We start from the raw sequence: 27,117 nt of genomic DNA, 5'->3' as shown, positions 1-27,117 counted from the left end.
CTCAGCCTTCTTCACAGTCCAACTCTCACATCCATACATGACCACAGGAAAAACCATAGCCTTGACTAGACGGACTTTTGTTGGCAAAGTAATGTCTCTGCTTTTCAATATGCTATCTAGGTTGGTCATAACTTTCCTTCCAAGGAGTAAGCGTCTTTTAATTTCATGGCTGCAGTCACCATCTGAAATGATTTTGGAGCCCAGAAAAATAAAGTCTGACACTGTTTCCACTGTTTCCCCATCTATTTCCCATAAAGTTAGTAGGGACTACAAATAAATTCATAAATAATTATCATACAGTATTATTATTAAAGGTAAGTGCCCATCCCAAACTGAGGGCATATGAAAATCTACTCTGAAAGCAGAGTAGCAGCATGGTTTCAAAAGTGAACTATGGTGACAGGCTACCTAAGTTCTATCCCAAAACCTTCACCTACTAGTTCAGTGACCTCAGGAGAGTTACTTTATCTCTCTGAGTTATCTTTTCTTGTCTGTAAAATGTAAGCAATAATAGAAACCTATTTCAGTAATTGTTCTGAGAGTTTAATGAGTTGATAAATTGAACATGCTTGGAACAGTTCTTGGCACAGTTAACTATGATTCTAATAATGATTATTATTGTTATTGTTGTCATGAGCGACATCTAAACTGATCCTTAAAAGATGGATACAAATGACCCACATAAGGCAAGGAGGACAGATCCAGGAAGAGAAAAAAGGGAAACAAATGTGCAAAAGGCCAAAAGAAGAATGGAAATCAACAAAGACCTCCCAAATGTGAACAGTCTGCTTATTCAAGTTTGCAACAAGGAGCCAGCCATTATCACTAGCATTTGGCAGATACTCAAAGGCTATCAGGGAGGCAGGAAAGTTTCACAATAAAAACAATGAGGGGAGGATCCAGGTACCTTTTGACTGAAAGCTGTTGGCACAGGGAGGCTGGAGGTGGGCTAACTGGAACCAGGGCATCTTGGGCAATTGGGTTGGGAAGCAAATTTGCCTTTTTCTGACTGGTCCTAAGTTCAAAGAGGACAGAGGAGCAAAAACAAAGAAGGGGCAGTTGTTGACCATATTCTGACTTTTCTGGGTCAACTGATACAGAAATTGTGGTTTGGCTGCCTGAACTTTTTATGAGGGTCAGAGTTTTACCATCATTTATGGCATGGCCATCATTTGTAAATTCATTCTCTTAGAACAATATGGCTCTTTCTGGTAACTGAAAACTCACAATAAGGAGAATGTATAGCTCAGCAGAAGGGGAATAAGAATAGTGAGAGGTAAGCAGCATAAGCAGAAGCCAAATTATGCAAGGCATTGGGTTATCTGTTTGTCTGTAAGAATGGGTAATTTTTAATAACAGCTCACTTATTTTGCAAGCATGAACATCATGTGGGTCATGCATAGCAACTCCATACTTGGAAGCCCCGTTTGCATGCCATTACTCACTGGGTGGACATAATAAGTTACACCACCCAGAAGATGTCCAAGTTGTAATCCACAGATCATGTGAATATGTTACTTTACTTTTTATGTTACTTCAAAGGGACTTTGCAGATATCATTCTGATTAAGGATCCTGAGTTAGGAAGATGTTTCTAGATTGTTCAGGTGGACCCACACTGCCACATGAGTCCTTAGAAGTGAAAGAGGATGGCAGAAGAGTGGGTCAAAAAGATACAACAACAGAAAAAAGAGGCACAAGAGGTGGCTGCATGAGAGGGATTCAACCAACTATTGCTGGTTTTGAAGATGGAAGAAGGGAGCCAGCAGCTGAGGAATGCAGGTGGCCTATAGAGGCTGAAAACGGTCCTCAGCTCAGTCATCAAAGAAAAGGAGACTCCAGTCCTACAGCCACAAGAAACTGAATTCTGCTAACAACCTGAATGAACTAAGAAACCGAGTCTCCCTTAGATCTTTGTAAAAGACATGCAGCCTGTAAGCACAGAGGTATTTATTCTGGAGAGACCTGTGTCAGACTTCTAACCCACATAATTCTAAGGTAGTAAATTTGTGTGATTTTAAGCAAGTAAGCTTGTAATAATTTGTTGTAGCAGCCATGGAATACTAACACTCACCAAAGTTTATAAAGCTTTCCTCTCTCTGTAAAAGATCATTCCACCATTCCATCTCTGGGCCTCTGTAAGCCCATATTTCCTCCTTTGTAAAAGGGAATATCCAAAGATCTGTATGATGGAATCATCTTGATATTGGACTGTGTTAAGGTTTTCATAGTCAATGCCTTCCACTGGCTTTGAATATAAAAATAATATCAGTTTTTGTGTTTTGTATTCATACTATACATACATGATGTCACACATTTTGTTTAATTCCTGCACTAAGTCCAAGAGGTAGGCATTTTTAGTTTCAATAAATATATGAAAAAATGGAGATTCAGAAAGTGAGTTCCAGATTTCAAGTGACAATGTTTACAGATAGCAAAGCCAACATTTAAAGCCAGTCTGTCTCACTATAAAGACTGAGCTGTTCCCACTGTGACATTCCCCTTCTTACACTAACGTTTCCGAACCAAAATCAGAGTGATACTGTTTTCCTAGCCTTAATAATCACCTACTTTGGATCTGACTCATAATATCATGGGTTTTCTTATTTCTGGAGGAATCAATGATTTATAAGCATCATTTAATATGATGCAATCATTAATGATGGCAATCAATGTAACTCAAACAACATGATGATGTGCAATTGAATTGAAGATTTAAAAAATTTAAGTAAAACTTTTTCTAACTCATCAACATGGCAGAGCAACAAAGCATTGCATACTTAATATTTATCATCCCAGAACTTTACTTCTGGATTATTCAGTTTATTCAGTACTCCAGTGAAACCTTTCCATGATGAAATGGAGTGAAGCATTGAAGACCAGAGCTCCAGAGTCAAACAATTAAGACAAGGGATCATGGACAAATTACATGACTGCCTCTCTACACCCACATCTCCTCATCTCTAAAAGAGGAATAGTAATAGCGTCACCGCAGGAGTATTTAAGCATTGAGAACAAATAGTCAGAGAGTTCTCTAGCTTTACCAAACTCATACAATTCAGGGTAACTCATTCTATCCATAAATACGTATTTTTGTTTTTTTGTTTTTTTTTTTATTTCTTGGTTGCATGGCATGTAGGCTCTTAGTTCCCAAACCAGGGATTGAACCCTCTGCGTTGAAAGCAGAAGTCTTAACCACTGGACTGCCAGGGAAGTCCACATAAATATGTATTTTTAAATGATCATCAGTTACCAACCTGAAACCCCAAGAAGTCAAATGGACCCTGTTCTACATCTTGATATTTAGGGCAGGGTTATTGTAAGTATTAAAACTTTCATAGCCTTCTTTCACAGTTACTACCATCTCCTTTGCTTTAATTAAACCCATTCCTTCTTATTTGATCTTTGAAAATATGAAGCATGTTTAAGTCAAAGTCTTTTGGAAATAGGGAAAAGAAGCCAAATCAGATTAACTCAAATGTAAAGGTGGCATTAGAGGCAGGAGGCTGACTGGTAGGGAATGCAGTGACCATTATTTGAAATGACAGAGAGATATCAGATACCAAATGACAGGAAATAATCACAACTGGAACTTAAAGCTGGGAGCTGAGAAAATCTTAACCTCTCAAAATAGACTGATGTCTCCTACCTTAACTTCCCTCAACACATCTACTCCATTCCTCTCCTGCTCAAAAAACCAGTTTCCTTTGTGTAGCCAATTTGTTACGGTCTCAAAATGGGCATCCTATCTGCCAAGACTACCTCACAGCCTTAGGGCCAACCACCCACCAAATCAGGCTTCAACTCCTCAATTCCAAACATCCCTGAGACAGGGAGGCAGTTGAACAGGATTATCTTTTCTAATGAAGTTACAAAATTTATATGTCACAGGGAAATAAGTTTTCCTCCATCCAGTCAGCTGTGGCCAAGAGCGGAACAGGGTTATATAGAACAAAGAAATGGGAAAATTCCCTTAAAAGAGCATGCGGCTGAAACTTTCGAAGATAACGTCTCAGTTCATAAAATAACTATCCTGAAATTCTTCTAGTCAAACTGTAAATGTCTTAATGAAGGATGAACTTTGACCTAGTGCCTACCTGTGTCAGACATATAATTCTCTAGGTTCACTCCTCCTTAGACCCAACCACCACTTTCTGTTGGCATAGTCTCTGTGTTAGTTTCCTATTGCTGCTGTAACAAATTACTACAAACTTGGTGGCTTAAACCAACACCGAGTTATTATCTTACAGTTCTAGGCATCAGATGTCCAATATGGTTCTCACTGGGCTAAAATCAGGATGTCAGCAGAGCTTCATTCCTTCTGGGAGTTCGCAAAGAGAATCCATTTCCTTGCCTTTTCCAGCTTCTAGAGGCTCATGACCTCTTCCTCCATCATCAGAGCCAGCACTGAAACTCCTTGTTTCCTGTCTGACCTCTGCCTCAGTTCTTATACCTTCTCTCTCTGACTATGATCCTCTTACTTACTTTTTTAAGGATCTGTGTGATGACACCTATCCAGATAAACCAGGATAATCTCCCCATCTAAAGATCCTTAACTTAAGCACATCTATAAAGTCCCTTTTATCATGTAAGATAATATATTCAGTTTCTAAGAATGAAGACATGGACATCTTTGAGGGGGCATCATTCAGTCTACCACGCTGCCCAGTATAGAGTAGGAGATTAATAAATACTCCTTTAGTTTACTTAACTACCATCCCTCTAAGTGTGCTAATATTTTAAATCTTAAAGTGTGAAAGAAATTCTACATAACCATTCCTTTTCCTTTTCCCTTTCTATTTCCAATAATTGGGTCTTCAGCTAATCACTTGAAACTTACATTTGTGGCAGATATGAAAATGCACTTGAACAGTTGAGAAATACAGAAATATGTGATTTCAGTTGCCAGCTCAATCTCTTCTTGTTAAGCCTCAAAAACTTGACATTTGAAAGAGAAAAGCCATGTAATAATTTCACTTTATAAAATATTCTTCCAATTTGGGAACACGGGATTTTATTTACACATTTCCAAATGTCCTCTCATTAAGCTTTAAAATAGGAAGTCAAATACAAAAACTCGAGTTTCTTGGAAAAGACAGTGACAAGGATTCTCTAATTCTTTACATGCTCTTTGAGAAAATGTTTAAACAGAAAAAACAAATGATGGCCTTTCTGAGTTAAAACAGTTCCAACTGCTTCAACAGATCACTGCACAAGAATGAGCAACGACTTATTGAAATTCTGCCTACTGGAAGCACCTCCAGTGCCCTCTTGCTCATGGAAAAGTCTGTAATATTAATCAGCTTTGGCTTTACAAAAGCTAGTGCCAAACATAAAAAGCTCAGTGCTGAGACAATGTGATCCCCAAGTGAGAACTGCACCAGTGAATCCCTCACATTGTCTGGGTGGCCCCAGTGACTCCAGCCCCCTTCCACCACCACTCTCTACCTTCTCTGCTGCTCTATTCTTGGACATCTAATCTACAGTGAGCTCCATGAACCTCTGTGTATCTGGAGTTGGTGTTAAGTAACTAGACATGTTAAGGTATTGCCACAGGTCCATAATCCTTTATCTGAAAATCTTGGCAGCCATGTTTTCAGAATTTGAGGATTTTTAGAAAAGAAACACAGTAAATATTGTATATTAAGTTTAACACCCCCAATAGGGATAGGTCAGTATCCCTTAATATTTCTGCAGTAAAACAGATAAATATTCTAAGCAAAATAAACTGAGATAATGTTAAAACTTTGCCATCAACTCAGGTCAGCTTTTGCTGCCTACTTTGTTTTAGAATTAAACTTAGTAAAAAACGATTCAATATTCAGAACCTTTTGGATTTTAGAATTTCAGATAAAGAATTATGGATCTACATTAAGGTGGTGGGGTTTTTGTTGTTGTTGTTTACCACCCAAATGGAAACTTAGTAAAAACTCCAAACTCCTAGAATCATAGGCTAGAGCAGTGGCATGAGTTTTAGTAATGTAGTGCCTCTACCTCATGTTACTATCAGGGAAATTGTAGCACAAAGCATGTGTGTGTGTGTGTGTGTGTGTGTATTAGTCGTTCAGTCATATCCGACTGTTTGCGACCCCATGGACTGTAGCCTTCCACGTTGCTCTGCCCATGGGATTCTCCAAGCAAGAATACTAGAGTGGGTTGCCATGCCCTTCTCCAGGGGATCTTCCCAACCCAGGGATTGAACCCAGGTCTCCTGCATTGCAGGTAGATTCTTTACCATCTCAGCCACCAGGGAAGCCCAGCACAAAGCATACAAGTGGTTTCATGTTGTAAATGTCTCTGGAACCTTATGTTTTTGACATGAGACAGAACTAGGTTGAACTCAGCTCTAACTAAAATTGTTGTCTTGGCAAATTTATGCCCAGTCTTACACCTCAGATTACCATGATTCCCTCTGTTTAGGGAAAGCCCTCCTCACTCACAGGGCTGTTAGGAGCATTGACTCAGCAAAAGCAGGTGCAGTGCTTGGCACAGGGAGCTGCACACACTATATACTCAAGAAAAGTCAACCACTACAATGGCAACCCACTCCAGTACTTTTGCCTGTAGAATTCCAAAGACAGAGGAGCCTGGTGGGCTACAGTCCATGGGATCACAAAGAGTCAGACACGACTGTGCAACTAACTAACTACCCTTAGAGTGACCTTTATGATGGTTATTGATCTAATTCAGTTAAGTGTTTCCTGAATTCCTCCCTGCAGGGCACTGTACTAGGTCACAGGAGTAAACAAGGCAGACCTATCTGCCCATTACCCTGTAAACAATTTCAGGGATTCTCTCATATTTCTGTTAAGAGTATGGAGCACTGTCCCTGACACAAAGTAGACACTTGATGTATGTTTGCTGGGTTGAATTAAACACAAAGTGTTCACAATCAAGCAGGGGATTTAATAATGCCAAGAGTGTAGAATGTAAGAAATATTTTAAGAGTTTTTCAAACCACTATGAGAATTTAAAGAAAAAAAATATTTTTTGTCCTGAAATGGGGACTCTAGGGAAGAGAACACATTCGTGCTAGACCTTGCACTGTGTGCTGTCCTTAGTCCTTTAGTCGTGTCCGACTCTTTGCAACCCCATGGACTGTAGCCCACCAGGCTCCTCTGTCCATGGGGATTCTCCAGGCAAGAATATAGGAGTGGGTTGCCATGCTCTCCTCCAGGGATCTGCCCAATCCAGGGATCGAACCCGGGTCTCCCGCACTGCAGGCAGATCCTTTATCATCTGAACCACCAGTGCTAGACCTGAAAAGTATACAAAACATTTCACAGGTGTAATTGGGAATTTTTTTTAAAAAGCCATTCGAGGCAGGAGGAAAAACTTAAAAGTTTTTCTTCAAAAGTGGAAAATTACATAGCATGTTTAATAAGTAGTGGGTTATGCGCTTAGGGCATTGTGTGGAGGAATTGCATAGACCACATGCATGGGGGGATTTCAGCCCGGAATGCCTCAGAGGTGAGTCAAGACTAAGTCAAGTAAAACCTGAAATGATATATGAAGGAGTTTAGATGACTAAAAAAATTTTATGTTGCTTTGTTTTAGCAGGAGATGATGCAAGCCAGCATGTCTTGGGCCAAGCTTTCGGGAAATTGCTGTGGTGGCATTTTGCACGAAGGATTAAAGGACAAAGAAAGAGAGTGAGAGTAGGTATATCCATCAAGGGCATATCAAAAAGCCCTTGATGAGGATGAAAAACATCTAAACCAGGGCAGGGAGAGAGAAGATGACTGGAGCGGGCAGGGGGAAGAAGTTAAAGAGGCATAAGAAGAATGGATCAGATTTGGCAACTAGTTAGATGTAAGAAGAAAAGAAAAGAGAAAACTCAGAGATTACTCGTAGCTTTTAATCCTTGAAGGTTATGAGGGTGCCAAAGAAAAGAGAGGGTACAGATGATGGATTAAGACGGTGGAAAATTATAAGTTAATTTTTAAACTGAGCCACAAATTACCTCCTGTTCAAAGTCAAAAAATAAAACTGGCCACTGATGCCAAGAAAGGAAACCTTTAACCAAGAGCAGTTAAAAACAGGGCCTAATGTCTTTAGAATCAAGTCATGGGCCTGCTAAACTTGTATTTTTCTTATCTGGGGGAAGCCATGGTGTGGTGCATCCATAGACGGTGCTTCCATTTCACAGTGCAGAGGTTTCCCCCACCTCTACACTGAAAGCAAGCGCACAAGTCCACCGAGGAGCTGTTATCACAGGTTGTTCTCACTACATCTGTTGTTGTTGTTTTGTACAGGAAAGCAGATAACTTAATCAAGGAGAACCTCTCCGTTTCAATGCTGTCTTTTTGAAGTGCAGGTGTGGTGAGGCAACCTCGCAGTTGTAAGATGCTGAGAGAACACGCCTCCCAAATCCTGCACATTAAGCACCCCCTTGCCTCACCCTGTCCCAGCCCTAAAAGTCATGGGAAATCTTTTCCAGAACAAAGGAGCAATAAAGGTTCTTTATGAAGAAGTCATTACATTGTCATGCAGGGGTTACAAAACTTTTTCTATAAAGGACCATGAGGTAAACATTTCAGGCTTTGCAGGCTGTACAGTCTTTGCCCCAACTATTCAATGCTACCATAGTAGTGGGAAAGCAACCTCCAGCTACACATAATGAAGGGGTACCGTTGTACTACAAATAAAACTTTATTTATACAAATAGGGATCAGGGCAAGTTTAGGTCTCAGGTCATAGTTTGCCAACTCACATTGTGTGGAAGGAGTTAGCCAAACCTTAGGCTTAAATTCCAGATCCACCCAAAAATACAAATTTACAAAATATCTGGGTTTGAACATGCACCTCTGTAAAATGTGATACTTATACCTTCCTCGTTGATTTGTGAGGTTTAGAGAAAATATATGCAAAATGCTTCATAAATAATAGGCTTTCAAATAGGGCAATGCTGCTAAGTCACTTCAGTCGTGTCCGACTCTGTGCAACCCCATAGACGGCAGCCTACCAGGCTCTGCCATCCCTGGGATTCTCCAGGCAAGAACACTGGAGTGGGTTGCCATTTCCTTCTCCAATGCATGAAAGTGAAAAGTGAAAGGGAAGTCGCTCAGTCATGTCTGACTCTTCTCGACCCCATGGACTGAAGCCTACCAGACTCCTCCGTCCATGGGATTTTCCAGGCAAGAGTACTGGAGTGGGCTGCCATTACCTTCTCCAAAATAGGGCAACAGTCTTTTTCATTACAAGGCATAAGAAGAATAATAACTAACACTTATTGAATGCTTTCACGCTATACCAGCTACTGTGTAAAGCACTTTAAAAGACTGTTTCATTTACTCTTCCAACAACACTTGGAAGTAGGAGCTATTACAGTATCCCTTTCTCCTCATGGGGAAACTGAGGCACCAAGCGAGGTCCACGAGATGCTCACAAAGATAGTAAGTGAAATCTCTGGCACTTAATCCAAAGAGAACAGATTCCAGGGCCTTTGGGGCCAACCTCTGTGCTAGCTAATTAACTCCACTAATTCAGCTCCAGTTGAAATGCTCGGAATCTTCTCAAGTTCTACAGGGCTTTTCATGACTTATCATAGCATAACACAACTGAAAATAGATTATGCACAACCTTTGGAAATTCACCTTCAGGTCAATACTCAAGTAACATTTTACATAAATAAAACACTTATTCCAACCCACTTCCTGTCCATCTATTTCCACCCCTCCCAACAAAGATCTCCAGTCGAGGGAAACCAGAATAATACTGGAAAAGTTAATGGAAACCCATTTCAAAAAATTTATCCCATAATCGCTCTAAAAACTTGCAATCTCAAAGCTATACTGCAGAATAGCATCCTGGATTAATTATGCCAGACTGCAGCAATAACCTTGAATTAAAGCTGCAACCTTCTATTTTTAAGAAACACTTGCCTTTCTGGTTGATGAAACCTGTCGTCCCATCAGGTAACAGACGTGACCAGGAAAGAGAGAAGCGGTAATGAGTCAATCCAAGCTGTTTGATACATTTCAAATCTTCCTCCCACAGAGTGTAGCTGCCACAAGCTACATCACCAGTCTGGTTCTTGAAAACTCTCTCTCCTCCCTGATGGGTGAATGTGTCCCAGACACAAGGGCCTTTTCCATCTGCATCCCAGCCTCCTGAGAAAAACGAAGAAAATGAAACCGTTACACTCTTGACATCAAGAGGCATATGTGGAATGTAAATATTTGTCACCAAAAGAACATCCCTCATTAACTCAATGTACCATATTGATAACTTTAAAATATGTCTTTAAAATAACATGCATGAGTGGGTTATGTGTTCAGCTGTCCTTGATCCCTGAAGCTGACTGGTGGCAAGTGAAAAATTATTGCATAATGCCGCAGCATAGCAGGCTTTCACGGTTCATTATCTGAAGATCTCCCAGCTGGTAGACAGAGGCAGGGCTCAGCTTATGAGCGTCTGAGTTGAAAGCATCTCCTTCTTGTGAACATTTCTCCTGGCCCTGACAGACACACCTTGTCCTCACTGTGCATAAAGCGGTCTCTGGACTCTATCTTTGACCCTTGACACCTGAACTCCATCTTCCTGTCATCTAACCATGGAGCCTGAGAAGGTCCAGTCAGCGATTGTGGGAAGGGTGTTAGTTCCTGCCATTTTTGAGATGATAAAAGTATCCTACATTCATTTATTCACTCCTCCCTTAATTCAACACATGCTCTGTATCAGGCTCCAAGCTAAGCTTAGTGGATACCAGGGTGAACTCTGCTGCAATTCTTGTCCTTGTCAGTTACTTGAAGTTATAAAACAGCCAACGTAATGGTTCCTGCAAGAAAGCCAGGGAGAGGTGTTTATCCAGGTGTGGGCAAGAGTCAGAAAATTCTTAGAGAAGACACTCCTAGACTGAATTCTAGAGGAGATGTTGACTCACCAAAGTGAACTGCTAGGAGGTAGGGGTGAGTGAAAATAGAAAAAAAGAGGAGCTAGGATCAGAATAAGCCCAGAGGTAAGAGAGAATATCACACATTAGAGGGACAGAAAGCAACGATTACATTAGATTTGAAATATCTGTTCACACAGAAATTTTTTCTAAAATGGTAGTTAGAATCCATTTTATGGTACAAACGATTAATTTTTTAAAATCTCATGACTCTTTAATTCCACTTCTAAGGGCATACCCTGAAAGTGTGCTCATATATTTTCACAAAAAGATTATATGAGATTATTGAGGCAGAGTTTTCTGTCACAGCAAAATCCTGGAAACAACCTATATCCTACCAACAGAACAGATAATTAACTTTAGGTATATTCATAGAGAGGAAACACAAATAAGTTGTTCCAGTGAACGAATCAGAGCATAGATAACCCTTCTACTCTCCTCTGACTGTTTGTGTCCCCCCAAATTCAGAGGTGGAAATCCTAACACCCAGTGTGAGGATATGGGGAGGAGCTTAAGTCAGGAGAATGGAGCATTCATGAATGAGATTACTGCTTCTTTTTTTTTTTTCCTTCATCCTGACGGCGGGGAGGGCCTAAGTCCTACACAAGAGGATATGTCCTTCCCCACCAGTAATGGAGGAACCAAGTTGGTTCGGGCTCCCGGGACGCAGGGCACCTGCAGTCCCACTCTTCCAGGGAAGACTCAGTCTGAAGTCCCCGGCGGCAAGAAGAGAAGGGTGCTCGCAGCCGCCGCCATCTTCCCCAACGGAACTTCCAAAAAGCGAGATTACTGCTTCTAAAAAGAGACCCCACAGCACTCCCTACCTCCTCTGCTCATGAGGATACAAGAAGCCTGTAATGAGGAAGAGGGTCCTCACCTGGCCGTGCTGGCACCCTAACCCCAACTTACAGCACTGAGAACCGTGAGGGATAAATGTGTGTTGCTTACAAATCCCCTGGTTTACGGTCTTTTGTTAGAGCAGTCCAAATGGGCTAAGACACCCTCAAAACTATAATGTTAAACTAAAGAAAAAAATCAAGATTTTAAATACATATACAGGAATGAATACATGGAGCACAGGAGATTTTTATGGCAGTGAAACTACTAAAATTATGCGTGCCTTTTCCTCTGGGCAGTGGGTCTGTTCCCCCAACCCCATGTTGTTCAAGGGTGGACTCTATTCTGTATGATACTATAATAGTGGGTACATGACATTATACATTTGTCAAAATCCACACACTGTGAACTTCATTGAATAATAATGTGTCAATATTCACCCACCATTTGTAACTAACGACCCACACTAATGCTAGGTAGGGAAAATTGGGGGAATGGGATACATGACAATTCTGTACTTTGTGCTCAATTTTTCTATAACTCTAAAATTGCTCTAAAATATAAAGGTTATTAATTTTTAAAAAATTATATACACCACTGTATCATTTTATACAAAATATATAAAACTAAAGATGGATTTTCTGAACATATACATATGAGGTAAACACATAACACTATGCCTGGAGATGATCAGGTCAAGCTGGTGGCTGCCTTTGGGTAGAAAAGGCAGGGAAATGGAAACAAGCAGGAGCCTGAGGGCCCTTTGTATCTCTTATGTTTCACTCCTTAAGCTGGCTAACAGGTATCTAAGAGGCTGATGATTACATTATCCACAACCATTTTTATATACCTAAAATAGTTCAAAATGACTTTCACGCAAGAAAGGAAGTCACAGCTAGAGTAAATAGACTAAAACAATTATAGGAAGTTTTTTAGGCCTACATTTAGCATTAACTTTCTCATATTTTGTGCACAATTCTGATAGGATTAGACATAGTCTCCAGACCAACAAAAAGACAACATGCGCTATAATTAACAGGAGAGAACCATGGGGACACAGGAAGATGGCTAAAAGAAGGAGCTCTGACAATAGCAAAAATGACAGTTGATATAAAGGCAGGGTACTAAAGATCTATACAAAGAAATTATGAATATTACAGATTATTATACTTTGGGGCCATATCATATAGAGGCAAAAAGCTTTATACATCCCAATGGCTCTCAAGTTATGTCTATATATGGGGTTAAGAGGGAAAAAGAAAAAGAATACTGATATTCAATCTTAGAATGAAACAGGTATGAATACTAAAATATAACTTCAGTCAAGCATGGTATTCATAGTTTGAATAATTGATTTACAATAAATGAAGGAGCTTAATCTCAGACAGTTTAGGCAGTTGTCTGCTGGTAAATATTAACAACTGGTTGTATATTAAAAAATGTATGTACCATTATGTATACATAGTTATTACAAATTATATTGGTATAGAGGTATATTGGGATAAAGGACATATAATACACAATTTCCAAATAACAATATGCAATGCTCTTTACCGTATATTCCTTATAGCCCATTGATTCTCATAGAATACTTGTTTAGATTTTTGACAAACTCTTATATGGGGAGCCAATCTACAATATACAACCTGACAAATGTGAGTAGTTCTCATGTGACTGTTGACTGGTATCTTTGCTTAAATTAACGGGTACAATGAAAGGAAAACAATAATATATCAGAATTTCACTTGTTCATCAGTGACATGAGCAATTTTCTTGCTAAATTGGTAATAGTTTTCAAACACTGGAAGAATATTCCCTTGATTTTTTTTGTCCTACTCACAATGTAACAGTTACAGGTATACTACACATACATTTACTCTGCATTATTTATATTTTACCTGTCATTTTCTTGAGTCCAAGCAACCAACAAAACAATAAATCAAATGCTGACTTGTAGCACTTGCCAATTTCTGTGGTGTAAATACTTGCTGCTAAGTCACTTCAGTCATGTCTGACTCTGTGTGACCCCATAGACGGCAGCCCACCAGGCTCCCCTGTCCCTGGGATTCTCCAGGCAAGAACACTGGAGTGGGTTGCCATTTCCTTCTCCAATGCATGAAAGTGAAAAGTGAAAGTGAAGTCACTCAGTCGTGTCTGACTCTTAGCAACCCCATGGACTGCAGCCCACCAGGCTCCTCCAATCATGGGATTTTCCAGGCGAGAGTACTGGAGTGGGGTGCCATTGCCTTCTCTGGTGTAAATACTTACACATGACCAATTTCAGGCACCCCACAGGATAGCACTGAAGGCAGAGTTGCAAGGTGAACAATGGCACATCATTAGACAGTATTTCTTCTGTACATGTACAAGAGCCTCAAGGGCATAGCTAATAATAAAATGTGTTAAAATAATTAGGAGATAAGGATTTGAATATTTATTATCTTTGTTTTTAATATAAATTATTTATTTATGTTTATGTAATTGAATCTTTAATACTGGCTATATATTTAAGAATCAGCTCATAAGGGATTTTCCTGGTCATCCAGTGGTTAAGAATGGGACATGGCAAGGGACATGGGTTCAATCCTTGGTCAGGGAAATAAGATTCCACATGCTGCAAGGCAACTAAACCTGAGCACTGCAACTGCTTAGCCTGTGTATTCTAGAGGCTCAGAGCCACTGGAGAGAAGCCCATGCACTGCAATAAAGAACCCATACACTGCAACAAAAGATCCTACATGCCACAACAAAAATCCTATGTGCTGCAACTAAGACCTCATGCAGCCAAATAAATACACATTAAAAAAGAATCAGTTTGTAAAATTAATGAAAATTTAACAGTAGGCACTGGTGAGCCAGTACAAGCTGGCCTCACATATCACCAATAAGTGACTTACCTAAGACAACACTTTTCATTAAGTGGTAGAACCAAGATATGGGGACTTCTCTGGTGGCTCAGTGATAAAGAATCCACCTGCAATGCAGGAGCTGCAAGAATTGCAGGTTTGATCCCTAGGTTGGGAAGATCCCCTGGAGGAGGGCATGGCAACCCACTCTAGTATTCTTGCCTGGAGAATCCCACAGACAGAGGAGCCTGGCAGGCTACAGTCCATAGGGTCACAAAGAGTTGAACGTGACTGAAGCAACTTAGCATGCACAGAACCAAGATGTGTTTCAGAGCTGTCTGATACTGAAGTTCAAGTCCTTCCACTGGACCACACTGCTGTTAGTAATAAAGCCTGACTAATGAGTCAACTGACACCCATGCTACTCAATGTAAGAAGCATTAGAAATGAATAACTTGACATGCATTTTGGAACACAGTCCTCCTTAAGTGCTTACAATAAATTTTGCAATTTTAAGAGGTCAATGTCAGCAGGAAAATGCACTTATGTGGTGTAGTTTATTCTAGGTGTATACTAGATGAAGCATGTATAAGCAACATTGTTCTTATGAGAACCAGAATGTGAATCAAAAATTAACCATTATAGTTGAAATTTTGATAAAAGAAAATATGTATAGTGGCCTTTTAAAAATATATATAGTATACTAACAATGAAAAATCAGAAAGAGAAATTAAGGAATCAATTCCATTCACCATGCGTCTGCCTGCAATGCAGGAGACTCAGGTTCAATCCCTGGGTCCAGAAGATTCCCTGGTGAAGGAAATGTCAACCCACTCCAGCACTCTTGCCTGGAAAATTCCATGGACAGAGGAGCCTGGTAGGCTACAGTCCTTGTGGTCACAAAGAGTCGGACATGACTGAGGAACTTCACTTTCTTTCACTTTCCATTCATCATTGCAACAAAAAGAATTAAATGTCTAGGAATAAGCTCACCTAAGGAGACAAAAGAACTGTACACAGAAAATTATAAGACGCTGATGAAAGAAATCAAAGACAATATAAACAGATGGAGAGATATTCCATGTTCCTGGGTAGGAAGAATCAATATTGTGAAAATGACTATACTACCAAATGCAATCTACAGATTCAATGTGATCCCTATCAAATTACCAATGGCATTTTTCACAGAACTAGGACAAAAAATTTCACAATTTATATGGAAACACAAAAGACCTGAAATAGCCAAAGCAGTCTTGAGAAAGAAGAATGGAGCTGGAGCAATCAACCTTCCTGACTTCAGAGTATACTACAGTCATCGAGACAGTATGATACTGGCACAAAAACAGAAATATGGACCAATGGAACAAGATAGAAAGCCCAGAAATAAACCCATGCACCTATGGGTACCTTATTTTTGACAAAGGAGGCAAGAATATACCATGGGGGAAAGATAGCCTCTTCAATAAATGGTGCTGGGAAAATTGGACAACTACATGTAAAAGAATGAAATTATAACACTTCCTAACATCATACACAAAGATAAACTCAAAATGGATTAAAGACCTAAATGTAAGACCAGAAACTATAAAACTCTTAGAGGAAAACATATGCAGAACACTCGATGACATAAATCAAAGCAAGATCCTCTATGACCCACCTCCTAGAGTAACGGAAATAAAAACAGAAATAGACAAGTGGGACCTGATTAAACTTAAAACCTTTTGCACAACAAAGAAACTGTAAGGAAGGTGAAAAGACAATCATCAAAATGGGAGAAAACAATAGCAAATGAAACAACTGACAAAGGATTAATTTCCAAAATATACAAGCAGCTCATACAACTCAATGTCAGAAAAACAAATAACCCAATCAAAAAGTGGGAAAAAGATCTAAACAGACATTTCTCCAATGAAAACATACAGATGGCTAACAAACACTTGAAAGATGCTCAACATCGCTCATTATTAAAGAATCTCAAATTAAAACTACAATGAGATATCACCTCACACCGGTCAGAATGGCCATCATCAAAAAGTCTACAAACAATAAATGCTGGAGAGGGTGTGGAGAAAAGGGAACTCTTGCACTGTTGGTGGGAATGTAAATTGATACAGCCCCTATGGAAGACGGTATGGAGATTCCTTAAAAAACTAGGAATAAAACCACCATATGACCCAGAAATCCCACTCCTAGGCATATACCCTGGGGGAAACCAAAACTGAAAAAGATACATGTATCTAATTGTTCACTGCAGCACTATTTACAATAGCTAGAACATGGAAGCAACCTAGATGTCCATAGACAGATGAATGGATAAAGAAGTTGTGGTACATATACACAATAGAATATTACTCAGCCATAAAAAGGAACACATTTGAGTCAGTTCTGATGAGGTGGATGAACCTAGAACCTATTATACAGAGTGAAGGGAGTCAGAAAGAGAAAGATAAGTATTGTATTCTAATGCATATATATGGAATCTAAGAAAATGGTACTGAAGAATTTATTTACAGGGCAGCAATGGAAAAACAGACAGAGAACAGACTTATGGACATGGGGAGAGGGGAGGAGAGGGTGAGATGTATGGAAAGAGTAACATGGAAACTTACATTATCATATGTAAAATAGATTGCCAACAGGAATTTGCTGTATGGCTCAGGAAACTCAAACAGGGGTTCTGTATCAATCTGGAGGGGTTGGATGGGGCGGGAGATGGGAGGAAGGTATAGATATATGTATATATATATACACATACATATACATATATATATACATATATATGTGTATATATATATACATATATCCCGGGAGGGGATACATGTATACCTATGGCTGATTCATGTTGAGGTTCGACAGAAAACAACAAAATTTTGTAAAGCAATTATCCTTCAATAAAAGAAAATAAATTTAAAAGGAAAAAATTATATATATATATATAGTAGCCAGTATTCATTAGTGTGCTCAGTGTTCAGTCACTCAGTCATGTCCAACTCTGTTACCCCATGGACCATAGCTCACTAGGTTCCTCTGTCCATGGAATTTTCCAGGCAAGAATATTAGAGTGGGTTGCCATTTTCTACTCCAGGGGACCTTCCCGACCCAGGGATCAAATCCGCATCTCCTGCATTGGCAGGTGGATTCTTTACCACTGAGCCCCCTTGGAAGCCCACTCACTAGTACTTGAATGTAAATTTTCCTGAATGAATGATATTAATAATTCATTTCTTCATCAGGCATTTTCTCAAGATGTGATTATGCCTAATCTTTAAAAGTTCTGACCATTCTTTATGAGGAACAAGACTACTGTTTCCAGGCAGATTACATATTGAGCTCTCCTTCAAACAAGTGCCTGATAGAATATGGAAAATGTATTGTTAAATGTGCCATCCATCTTGCAAGATGTTAGGCAACACAAAATCAAAGTGAGAGAAATTCTGAAGCATAAATGAGTAGTGATGCAGGATTTTGTCTTCAGAGCATCTGAGAAGCCCAGATGTTGTGAGCTTCCATTTTAATGGCCTGTGGGACAAGGGAATAAAAAAAATTCTAAAGCTCACCAAAGATGGGAAACTGATGATAAGACGTTCACACAAGTCTGATGATGCAAGGACTCCACACACTGGGCCAGAATAAACAAGAAACAAGTTCTGCCTAAGAAAGAGACAACAAAGCAACTAGCCTGTGGGGGAGAAATTACTCCTCAACTGAGTGACTGAACATGAGCACATTTGTAACCACAACTCATCTCTCCATTAATTAAGAGTGAGAATGGAGAAAGATTTTAGCAGACATATAAGCTCTCACAGGATATTGGAAAAAAAAAATTTATCTCTCATTGGATATTGCTAGAGGATAAATTTCTCTAAAACAATGATGTTAACCAAGAAAGAGAAAGATCTAGGATCCAGGAAATGAAAAATTCAGCAGGATAAATCTCCAGAATGATGTAGCTGTGCAGCAAATTCAAGGAGTAACTGGACAATTTGCGCATGTCATAGGCTATGGGAAATACTTCTTTAAGAATATTAATCTACTAGAACATTTAGTTTGATATTCTTCAAATTTTAAAATATTTCCTACTGAATTGCCAACATGCACAAAAGTAGGCAGAATAGTACGTCGAAGTCCCACACATGTACATGGGGCTTCACAGTTTCCCACCTTTCCTAATCTTTTTTCATATCTAACCCACCCATGCTTTTCATTTAATCTGTAAACATTTCAGTGTACTCTCTGATAATATTTTAAATTGGGGTAAAATACACATAATATAAAGCTTGCCACTTCACTTTGTTTAAGTAAACTCCTTAACTATGTTTAAGGAGGACAGTTGAGTGGCACAGAGTGCACTCACATTGTTGAACTCCCTTTATTGTGCCAAAGTGAAGCTTTGTACCAACTCAGCAACGATTCCCATTCTCCACAGTACTGGGATTGTGTTGGGGGTGGAGAAATTGAGAAGGGAGAGGGAGAGAAAGTGGACAGATGGGTAAATCTTCATCTTTCACGGGGAGAGGTCAATAGCTTATGCCTACAACAGGCAAACAACTCAAAACCTAGGAATATAAGCATGCCATTTAAGATACAGAAGTCAATGCCAAAAGGATTAACCAACAGAATTTAAAGAGGTTTCCTCTAAAGAAGTACATGGAAGAGAACAGGGGGTCGATAGTTTCTAAAACAGTTTTGTTCTGACTCTTCAAATTATTTTATTATTTTAACTTTGATTAGCTTGAAAATGAATTTAAGTACTAGTAAACATGAGAAAATATGGCATTGCAAATATACTATTAAATATGGATATATTAAATATAGACTATGTGGATAATCTAAACAAGCTATTAACATGCAGAACAATAACAAAGTGTCTGTTTTGTGGGAATTAAAAAGATTAACTAGATAGAATTAAAATCCTGGACCAAAGACTATAAATATATGTATGTATAGATATATATTGGAGAAGGACATAGCAACCCATTCCAGTATTCTTGCCTGGAAAATCCCCTGGACAGAGGAGCCTGGCAGTCCATGGGGTTGCAAGAGTCAGATACAACTTAGCCACTAAACCACCACTATATATATATATATATAGTATTCAAATTAAAATTTCTAAGGTAAGCACTTAAGGAAAAAATGTAATTTATAGTTTTAAAGATAAATCCAACACATCTATAGCAAGTCTGTGCCAGGCTCTACTCTAATCAGTTTATATATATTTAGTTCAGTTCAGTTCAGTTTAGTCGCTCAGTCATGTCCGACTTTTTGCGACCCCATGAATCGCAGCATGCCAGGCCTCCCTGTCCATCACCAACTCCCGGAGTTCACTCAGACTTACGTCCATCGAGTCAACTCCTTACAATAAAATTATTAAGTAACTGCCATTATTAGCCTCATTTTCAGGAAAGGAAACTGAGAAATGAAGAGGTTAATTAAATTTCCCATTTCAGTTTGTACTAAAGCTAAGAGATGAATTCCAGAGCCCATGCTCTTAATCATTATGCTAAATAGGAAAAACTAAATAAATTTAAAAGAGGGCAAGAAAATAATTTTTAAAAATACATAGAAGTGATAAAGGGAAAAAAACATAAAGTTAAGTGGCATGACAAGATATAAATGATCACTTATAAGAATATGTCAATGGACTAAATTCCCCAGATAAAAGACAAAGATCATCAGACTGTAATTTTTTTTTAAAATCCTGGGGTACACTGTTTACCAACATACCTAAGACTATGTTAAAAATAGAAAGTCAAAATATAGAGGGAGAGATTCCTCCTTTCCCTAAAAAAAAAAAAAAAAAAGCAGAGGATTTCAAGGAGGGAAAAACAGCATTACTTGAGATTCCATGGGTCACCAAGTAGTGACGACACTGTTGCACGCATCTAAGAATCTAGTTTCCAAATATGTGAAGCAAAAATTGATACGACTTAAATGTAAAGTTGACAAATCCACCTCCATAATGAGAGATTTTAATTACCCAAGTTTTATCAAACATTTACAAAATAAAACCAAAAAACTCCACACATAGGAATTATTCCAAAAAATAAGAAAAAATTACTCATTTTATGTGCCTAGAATAACCTTAATACTAACACCTCTCTCAGCAATTGAAACAGGAGAAAGTAAGGATAGCAGATATTAACAAGCTTGATCTGATTGATATATATGACACTGCATGATAATAAATGCTTCAATTTTTAAAATATACATTCTTTTCATGCAGACAGAAACATTATGAAAGTTGAGCACAAATTGGTTCATAAATAAAGTGACCATAAATTCCAAAGGATTGGAGAAATACAGATGGAAATCCCTGATCAATCATGTTAGAATGATTGAACTACAGTACATTAGTTCATTCTTTCAGAAATCTGAAAAGGAACATCTGAATAGTTTGGGAGTAAAGAAGGCATAATAGTGGTCACCAGAAAATATTAAAAACTAAATAACAAAAAAATCAAAACATTGATATCTAGCTTAAGTGGTATTTAGAGAAAAAGCCTTAATGAAGAAAAAACAAGAGTTACAGCTAATAAATTAATATGTGACTTATAGCTAATAAGCCAAAAGAATATATAATAGAATTATTTTAAAAATAATTAATCTGAAAAAGACATAAAAAGAGGGGAAAGAGAATAAAGACAGATGTAACAAAGAGAAAACAAATAGCACAATGGTATATTTAAACCTAACTATATGAATATCACTAAATGTAAATGAGTCTAAATGACCCAGTTGAACTGCCATGGCAGATCTTATCAGAATGGTAAAAACACCAGACTCAGCTATATAGTACCTAAAAGAAACCCTTTTAAAATATAAAGACAAAGAAGCTTAAAAGTGACAGAATGGAAAAGAGATACCATGCTAACACTAATCAAAGAAAACCAAAGTAGCTTTATGAATAACTATAGATTTCAGAGCAAGAACATTACCAAGTATAAGGGAAGACATTTCATACATAAAAGGGGGCCAATCTATCCAGAGGATTTATAACTGTAAATATTTATTTACCTAATAACAGAGTCAAAATACATGTAGCAAAAACTGACAGGATAGACTGCAAAAAAGTAGGCAAAAAATTGCAAAAAATAGACAAATCCACATTTGTTTTTGGATATTCCAATTATTAATAAAAGGCCAACAAGACTATAAAAAATGGAAAAATGTATGAATAGTTCATTCACAGAAGGAGAAACAGTGCTAGTAAACATTTAAAAACACATAGGAGATCATTAAAAAAAAAAATAGGGAAATGCAAATAAAAGCCACAATGAGATACCACTCGACAACCACACAGGTGCACAAATTTAAAAGCTGGATAATATCAAGCATCAGAGAAATTGTTACAAAGCAGGAATGTTTACACACTGCTGGTAGGAGAACAATAGGAAATATCTAGCAAAGCTGAAGAAGTACGTGTATCAAAACCCCATAATTTACATACCATCATATACCCTGTTTCTACAAACATAGACCTGGACACGTATATAATCATGATTGCAACAATAAAAACTCTCACTGGAAACAGCCTAAATTTCCTTTGTCAGGACAATAAATCAATGAAGGAATAAAATAAACCACAGAATAGTCATACAGTGAAAGACTACAAAAAGTAAAAACAAATGAACTAATTCTGTACGGACCCACATGCATAAATTTCCCAAATATAACATTGAGAGGGAAGAAGCAAATTGTTAAAAAAAGAAAAAGAAAAATACACACAATGTTATTTCCATTTATATAATGTCCAAAATATGTAAAGTTAAATAAGAAACTGTTTAGCTATACAGTGCCAAATGCTAAAATCATAAAGAAAAGCAGGAAATGAACAAATGCAAAATTCATCTTAGTGGGTACCTTTGGGAAAAGAGATAAGAAGACAGTACTAGGAAGGGGTCCTAGAAATATGGTGAGTATATAGCTATTTTATAGCTATTTTTATTTGATAGGTAAATTATAAATGTTTTATCTATTGCTTTTAAAGATTGTAATACATTTTATTGTTCATAGTAAAGGCAAGCCATTTACTGAGAATTAGCTCTCTGTCTCTCTTCTATACCAGCAACTTACATCAACCAACCTATTCTTACCCTCACAATAACCCTTACGTGTACTATGATTATTAATAAGAATAAATGTATAAAGATTGAATAACTTTCCAAGATCATTTAACTAATGACTGTGACTATCAAACATGATACCCCAGTCCTACCATTATTAAAATCAACTTAGATGAGTCTTGCACAAAAGGAAATCTTTTTTTATGAAGTCATGTTTCATTCCACCTTTCTAATTTCTCAAATAATAATTGCAATATCCACTTTCCTTTGAGGACCTCACAGTCTGAGTGATATCAGACAAGTAAAGTCTTAGACTATGTTAAGGTAAGCGCTGTATTAAAATCATGGAAAAACACTACAGGAGAACCAAGAAACAAGAACTCAAGAGTGACTCTATCACTGGGAGGCAGATAGACTTGCCCATGACAAAACATTTTTAAGGCAGGTGTTGAAAGATGAGTAGGAGTTATGACAGTGGCTCTGATAAGGGAAAAGCAAATGCATAATTCAGTGGAATTGCCAGGGTGAATTGAAGACAGAAGGCACCAGAAGTCCATAAACCAGTTAACAGTTTACTGCAATGTTTTTGGCAAGAAATTATAAACTCCTGTATTTTTTTAGTAATTTGGAAGAAAATAACAATGTTTCTGAAATTTTTACCGTATGAGGACATAGAAGGGAATGCCATAAAAATGTAAAATATTAATATTACCTACAAAAACTAAACATCAGAAACTTCTAAGGCTGCAAAGGATTATGGAAAGAGCACAAGTTCTAAAGCTGGCATAGAAGAATTTCAGTTCCATCTCTACCCATTACTTGACTTCTCTGTATGTAAAAAATCAGAGGATAATATCCACTTTGTAGGGTTCTCACAAAGTCAACTGAGTCAAAGCAAACATGTCTAGCAGGGCATGTGGCAGGCAGTATGTATCCAGCGAGTGTTAGTTTTCTCCTCTTCTAGGAGAAGGCACTGGTACCCCACTCCAGTACTCTTGCTTGGAAAATCCCATGGACGGAGGAGCCTGGTGGGCTGCAGTCCATGGGGTCACTGAGGGTCGGACACGACTGAGCAACTTCACTTTCACTTTCCTGCATTGGAGAAGGAAATGGCAACCCACTCCAGTGTTCTTGCCTGGAGAATCCCAGGGATGGGGGAGCCCGGTGGGCTGCCGTCTATGGGGTCACACGGAGTCGGACAAGACTGAAGTGACTTAGCAGCAGCAGCAGGCTCAATGCAATAGTGAGGGGAAAAAAGTCAAAGTATTAGTCTGACAAAGTGAAAGAGTCTGACTCTGCAACCCCGTGGACTGTAGCCCCGCAGTTTCCTCTGTCCATGGAATTTTCCAGGCAAGAATACTAGAGTAGGTAATCACTCCCTTCTCCAGAGGTTCTTCCAGACCCAGGAATCAATCCTGTGTCTCCTGCATTGCAGGCAGATTATTTACCACTGAGCCACCAGAGAAACCATAAATACTAAGTAAATATATACACAAAAAGTGACCAGTTGCTCTCTTTTCTTCTTTCTGTGACCATCTCTTGACACCAGAGTGCACATGTAGGAAGCACTCTACCTCATAATATTTGTAAACTTGCCTGTGATGAAGATTCAGTGTCTGGACCTGCATGCTTGGGCCTATGGGGTCTTCAGCTTCCTGGTTTAGAAGTCATCATTATAAACAGAATCATGTCAGTTTCACTTTCACCATGACAATGCCCTTAGTGAGGGCACAGATCTATAGGCCTCAGTTTCTGCACAAAGGAATTCATGTCAAGTAAATGCTAAAAGTGTGAATGTGTATGTATGTATATATACTTTTCCTTCAAAACCCCCAAATGATGTTACTTTACAACCTCTTCTCAGTAACACTCTAACTCTCCACCATGACCACACCCTCCTCAGTGTACACACTGGACAAATAACACAAAGCACAGAGTCATTAAAAGTATCTTTTCTCTTTCTGACTGATATTCCATTGTATACATGAACTACATCTTTATCCATTCATATGCTGATGGACATCTAGGTTGCTTCCAGTATATGCATATATACGGAATCTAGAAAAATGGTTCTGCTGAACCTATTTGTAGGGAAGGAATGGAGACGCAGACATAGAAAATGGACCTGTGGACACAGCAGGGGAAGGAGGGGCAAGGATGAATTGAGAAGGTAGCACTGGATATTTATACACTACCATGTATAAAATAGATAGCTAGTGGGAAGCTGCTGCATAGCACAGGAAGCCCAGCCTGGTACCCGGTAATGACCTAAAGGGGTGGGATGGGAGGAGGAAAGGAGGCTCAAGAGGGAAGGGGGCACATGTATACTTATGGTTGATTCACATTCGTGTATGGCAGAAACCAACACAACATTGTAAAGAAATTATCCTCCAATTTAAACATTAAAAAAATAAAAACCTTTTGCATCCTTTGTACTTTGAACTCTGTCAAGGCAGAGTCCAGGTCTCACTCACTTATCTGTGTTTCTTGGATATCAAGAATGGCACATGGAAACAGTATGTATTAAGTAAAATGATTTTGTGTGGCATGGGTAACATAAAATAGGAATACTGACATCTGCTGTGTCATTGCTTCACAGAAATATAGAAAAGCTATCTCTGTGCTTGTAAATGACTGCAAATTCTTTACTTGAAAGAGGAAAAAATTCAAATAATTGCCATTTATAAATTATGATCTGATGTGTTTTCAAATGAAAACGTTTATTTTTACAGCTAACATTCATTAAGCATATTAGATGTAGCTATTTTATGTGAAACACTGAGGTTGTGAAGAGCAAAGATTCCTTGATCTAGAAACAGTGCCCTGTGCCAGAAGCTAATCCAGAAGGGATGAGGGCCCCAAAAGCGATAAGAAAAACCACCATACCACATTTCACTATCACAGCACAGGAGGATGGAGTGATCCAGAAGGGATGTCTTCAAGAAAACAAAAACAAAAGAAATGGAGGAAGTATGTGATATGCTTGAACACATCAGAAGTAATTTACATTTTTAGTAGAGCGTGTGAAGATGAATTAGTGAATCACAAAAAAGGAAGCCAGTAACAACAAAGACAAGTATTAACTCTCAAGCAAAATAAAAACCGTGCAAGAAAAGACAATCATAAGATGTTAGACTCACTTGTGCACAATATTTACATAAAACTGTAAATATTTTTTGTGATGCAAAAACTAAATGATAATTTAAACAAAATTGATTAAATATCCAAATACCCACATTGGAAAATGGGGAAGAGAAAGTTTGCTTTGTGAGCAGATACCATAAGGAAGACTGAAAAAAAAAAATCTAATCTAACATAACAGAATGTCAATATGTTATATTTCCAACTAGAACATCAAACAAAAGCCATATGGGCATGCTCTTTAGAAACACAGAAGTAAAACCTAGAAAGACTAAAAAATCTCAAAAGTGTTGGATTTGGGTAAAATAAACAAGATCTCCTAGAACTAACACCAGAAAATGATGTCCTTTTCATCACAGGGGACTGGAATGCAAAAGCAGGGAGTCAAGAGATACCTGGAATAATAGGCAAGTTTGGCCTTGGAGTACAAAATGAAGCAGGGAAAGGGCTTACAGAGTTTTTCGAAGAGAATGCACTGGTCATAGCAAACACCCTCTTCCTCTATACATGGACATCACCAGATGGTCGGTTCTGAAATCAGATTGATTATATTCTTTGCAGCTGAAGATGGAGAAGCTCTATACAGTCAACAAAAACAAGACCTGGAGCTGACTGTGGCTCAGATCATCAGCTCCTTATTGCAAAACTCAGGCTCAACTGAAGAAAGTAGAGAAAACCAGTAGGCCATTCAGTTCAGTTCAGTCACTCAGTCACATCTGACTCTTTGCGACCCCATGGACTGCAGCACGCCAGGCTTCCCTGTCCATCACCAACTTCCGGAGCCTACTCAAACTCATGTCCACTGAGTTAGTGATAACATCCAATCATCTCATCTTCTGTTGATCCCTTCTTCTCCCACCTTCAATCATTCCCAGCATCAGGGTCTTTTCCAAGGAGTCAGTTCTTTTCATCAGGTGGCCAAAGTATTGGAGTTTCAGCTTCAATATCAGTCCTTCCAATGAACATTCAGGACTGATTTCCTTTAGGATTGACGAGTTGGATCTCCTTGCTGTCCAAGGGACTCTCAAGAGTCTTCTCCAACACCACAGTTCAAAAGCATCAATTCTGTGCTCAGCTTTCTTTATAGTCCAACTCTCACATCCATACATGACTACTGGAAAAATGATAGCTTTGACTAGATGGGCTTTTGTTGGCAAAGTAATGTCTCTGCTTTTTAATATGCTATCTAGGTGGGTCATAGCTTTTCTTCCAAGGAGCAAGTGTCTTTTAATTTCATGGCTGCAGTCACCATCTGCAGTGATTTTGGAGCCCCAAAAATAAAGTCAGCCACTGTTTCCACTGTTTCCCCATCTATTTGCCATAAAGTGATGGGACCT

General features: G+C 38.5%; 1 protein-coding gene across 1 annotated transcript in view; it reads right to left on the bottom strand.

The window, feature by feature from the left end:
• LOC104988554 (cytosolic beta-glucosidase) overlaps positions 1-27,117 on the bottom strand; it is a 133,797-nt gene that overhangs the window by 69,688 nt on the left and 36,992 nt on the right. The window contains exon 2 of the mRNA XM_010839912.1: positions 9,884-10,111. Within this exon, the coding sequence (XP_010838214.1) occupies positions 9,884-10,111 (228 nt within the window). The remainder of the gene's footprint in view (positions 1-9,883; positions 10,112-27,117) is intronic.

The sequence above is a fragment of the Bison bison genome, unplaced genomic scaffold (genome assembly GCF_000754665.1).
Source record: "Bison bison bison isolate TAMUID 2011002044 unplaced genomic scaffold, Bison_UMD1.0 scf7180017864136, whole genome shotgun sequence".
Lineage (NCBI taxonomy): Eukaryota > Metazoa > Chordata > Mammalia > Artiodactyla > Bovidae > Bison > Bison bison.
This window is presented reverse-complemented; position numbering and strand designations above follow the sequence as displayed.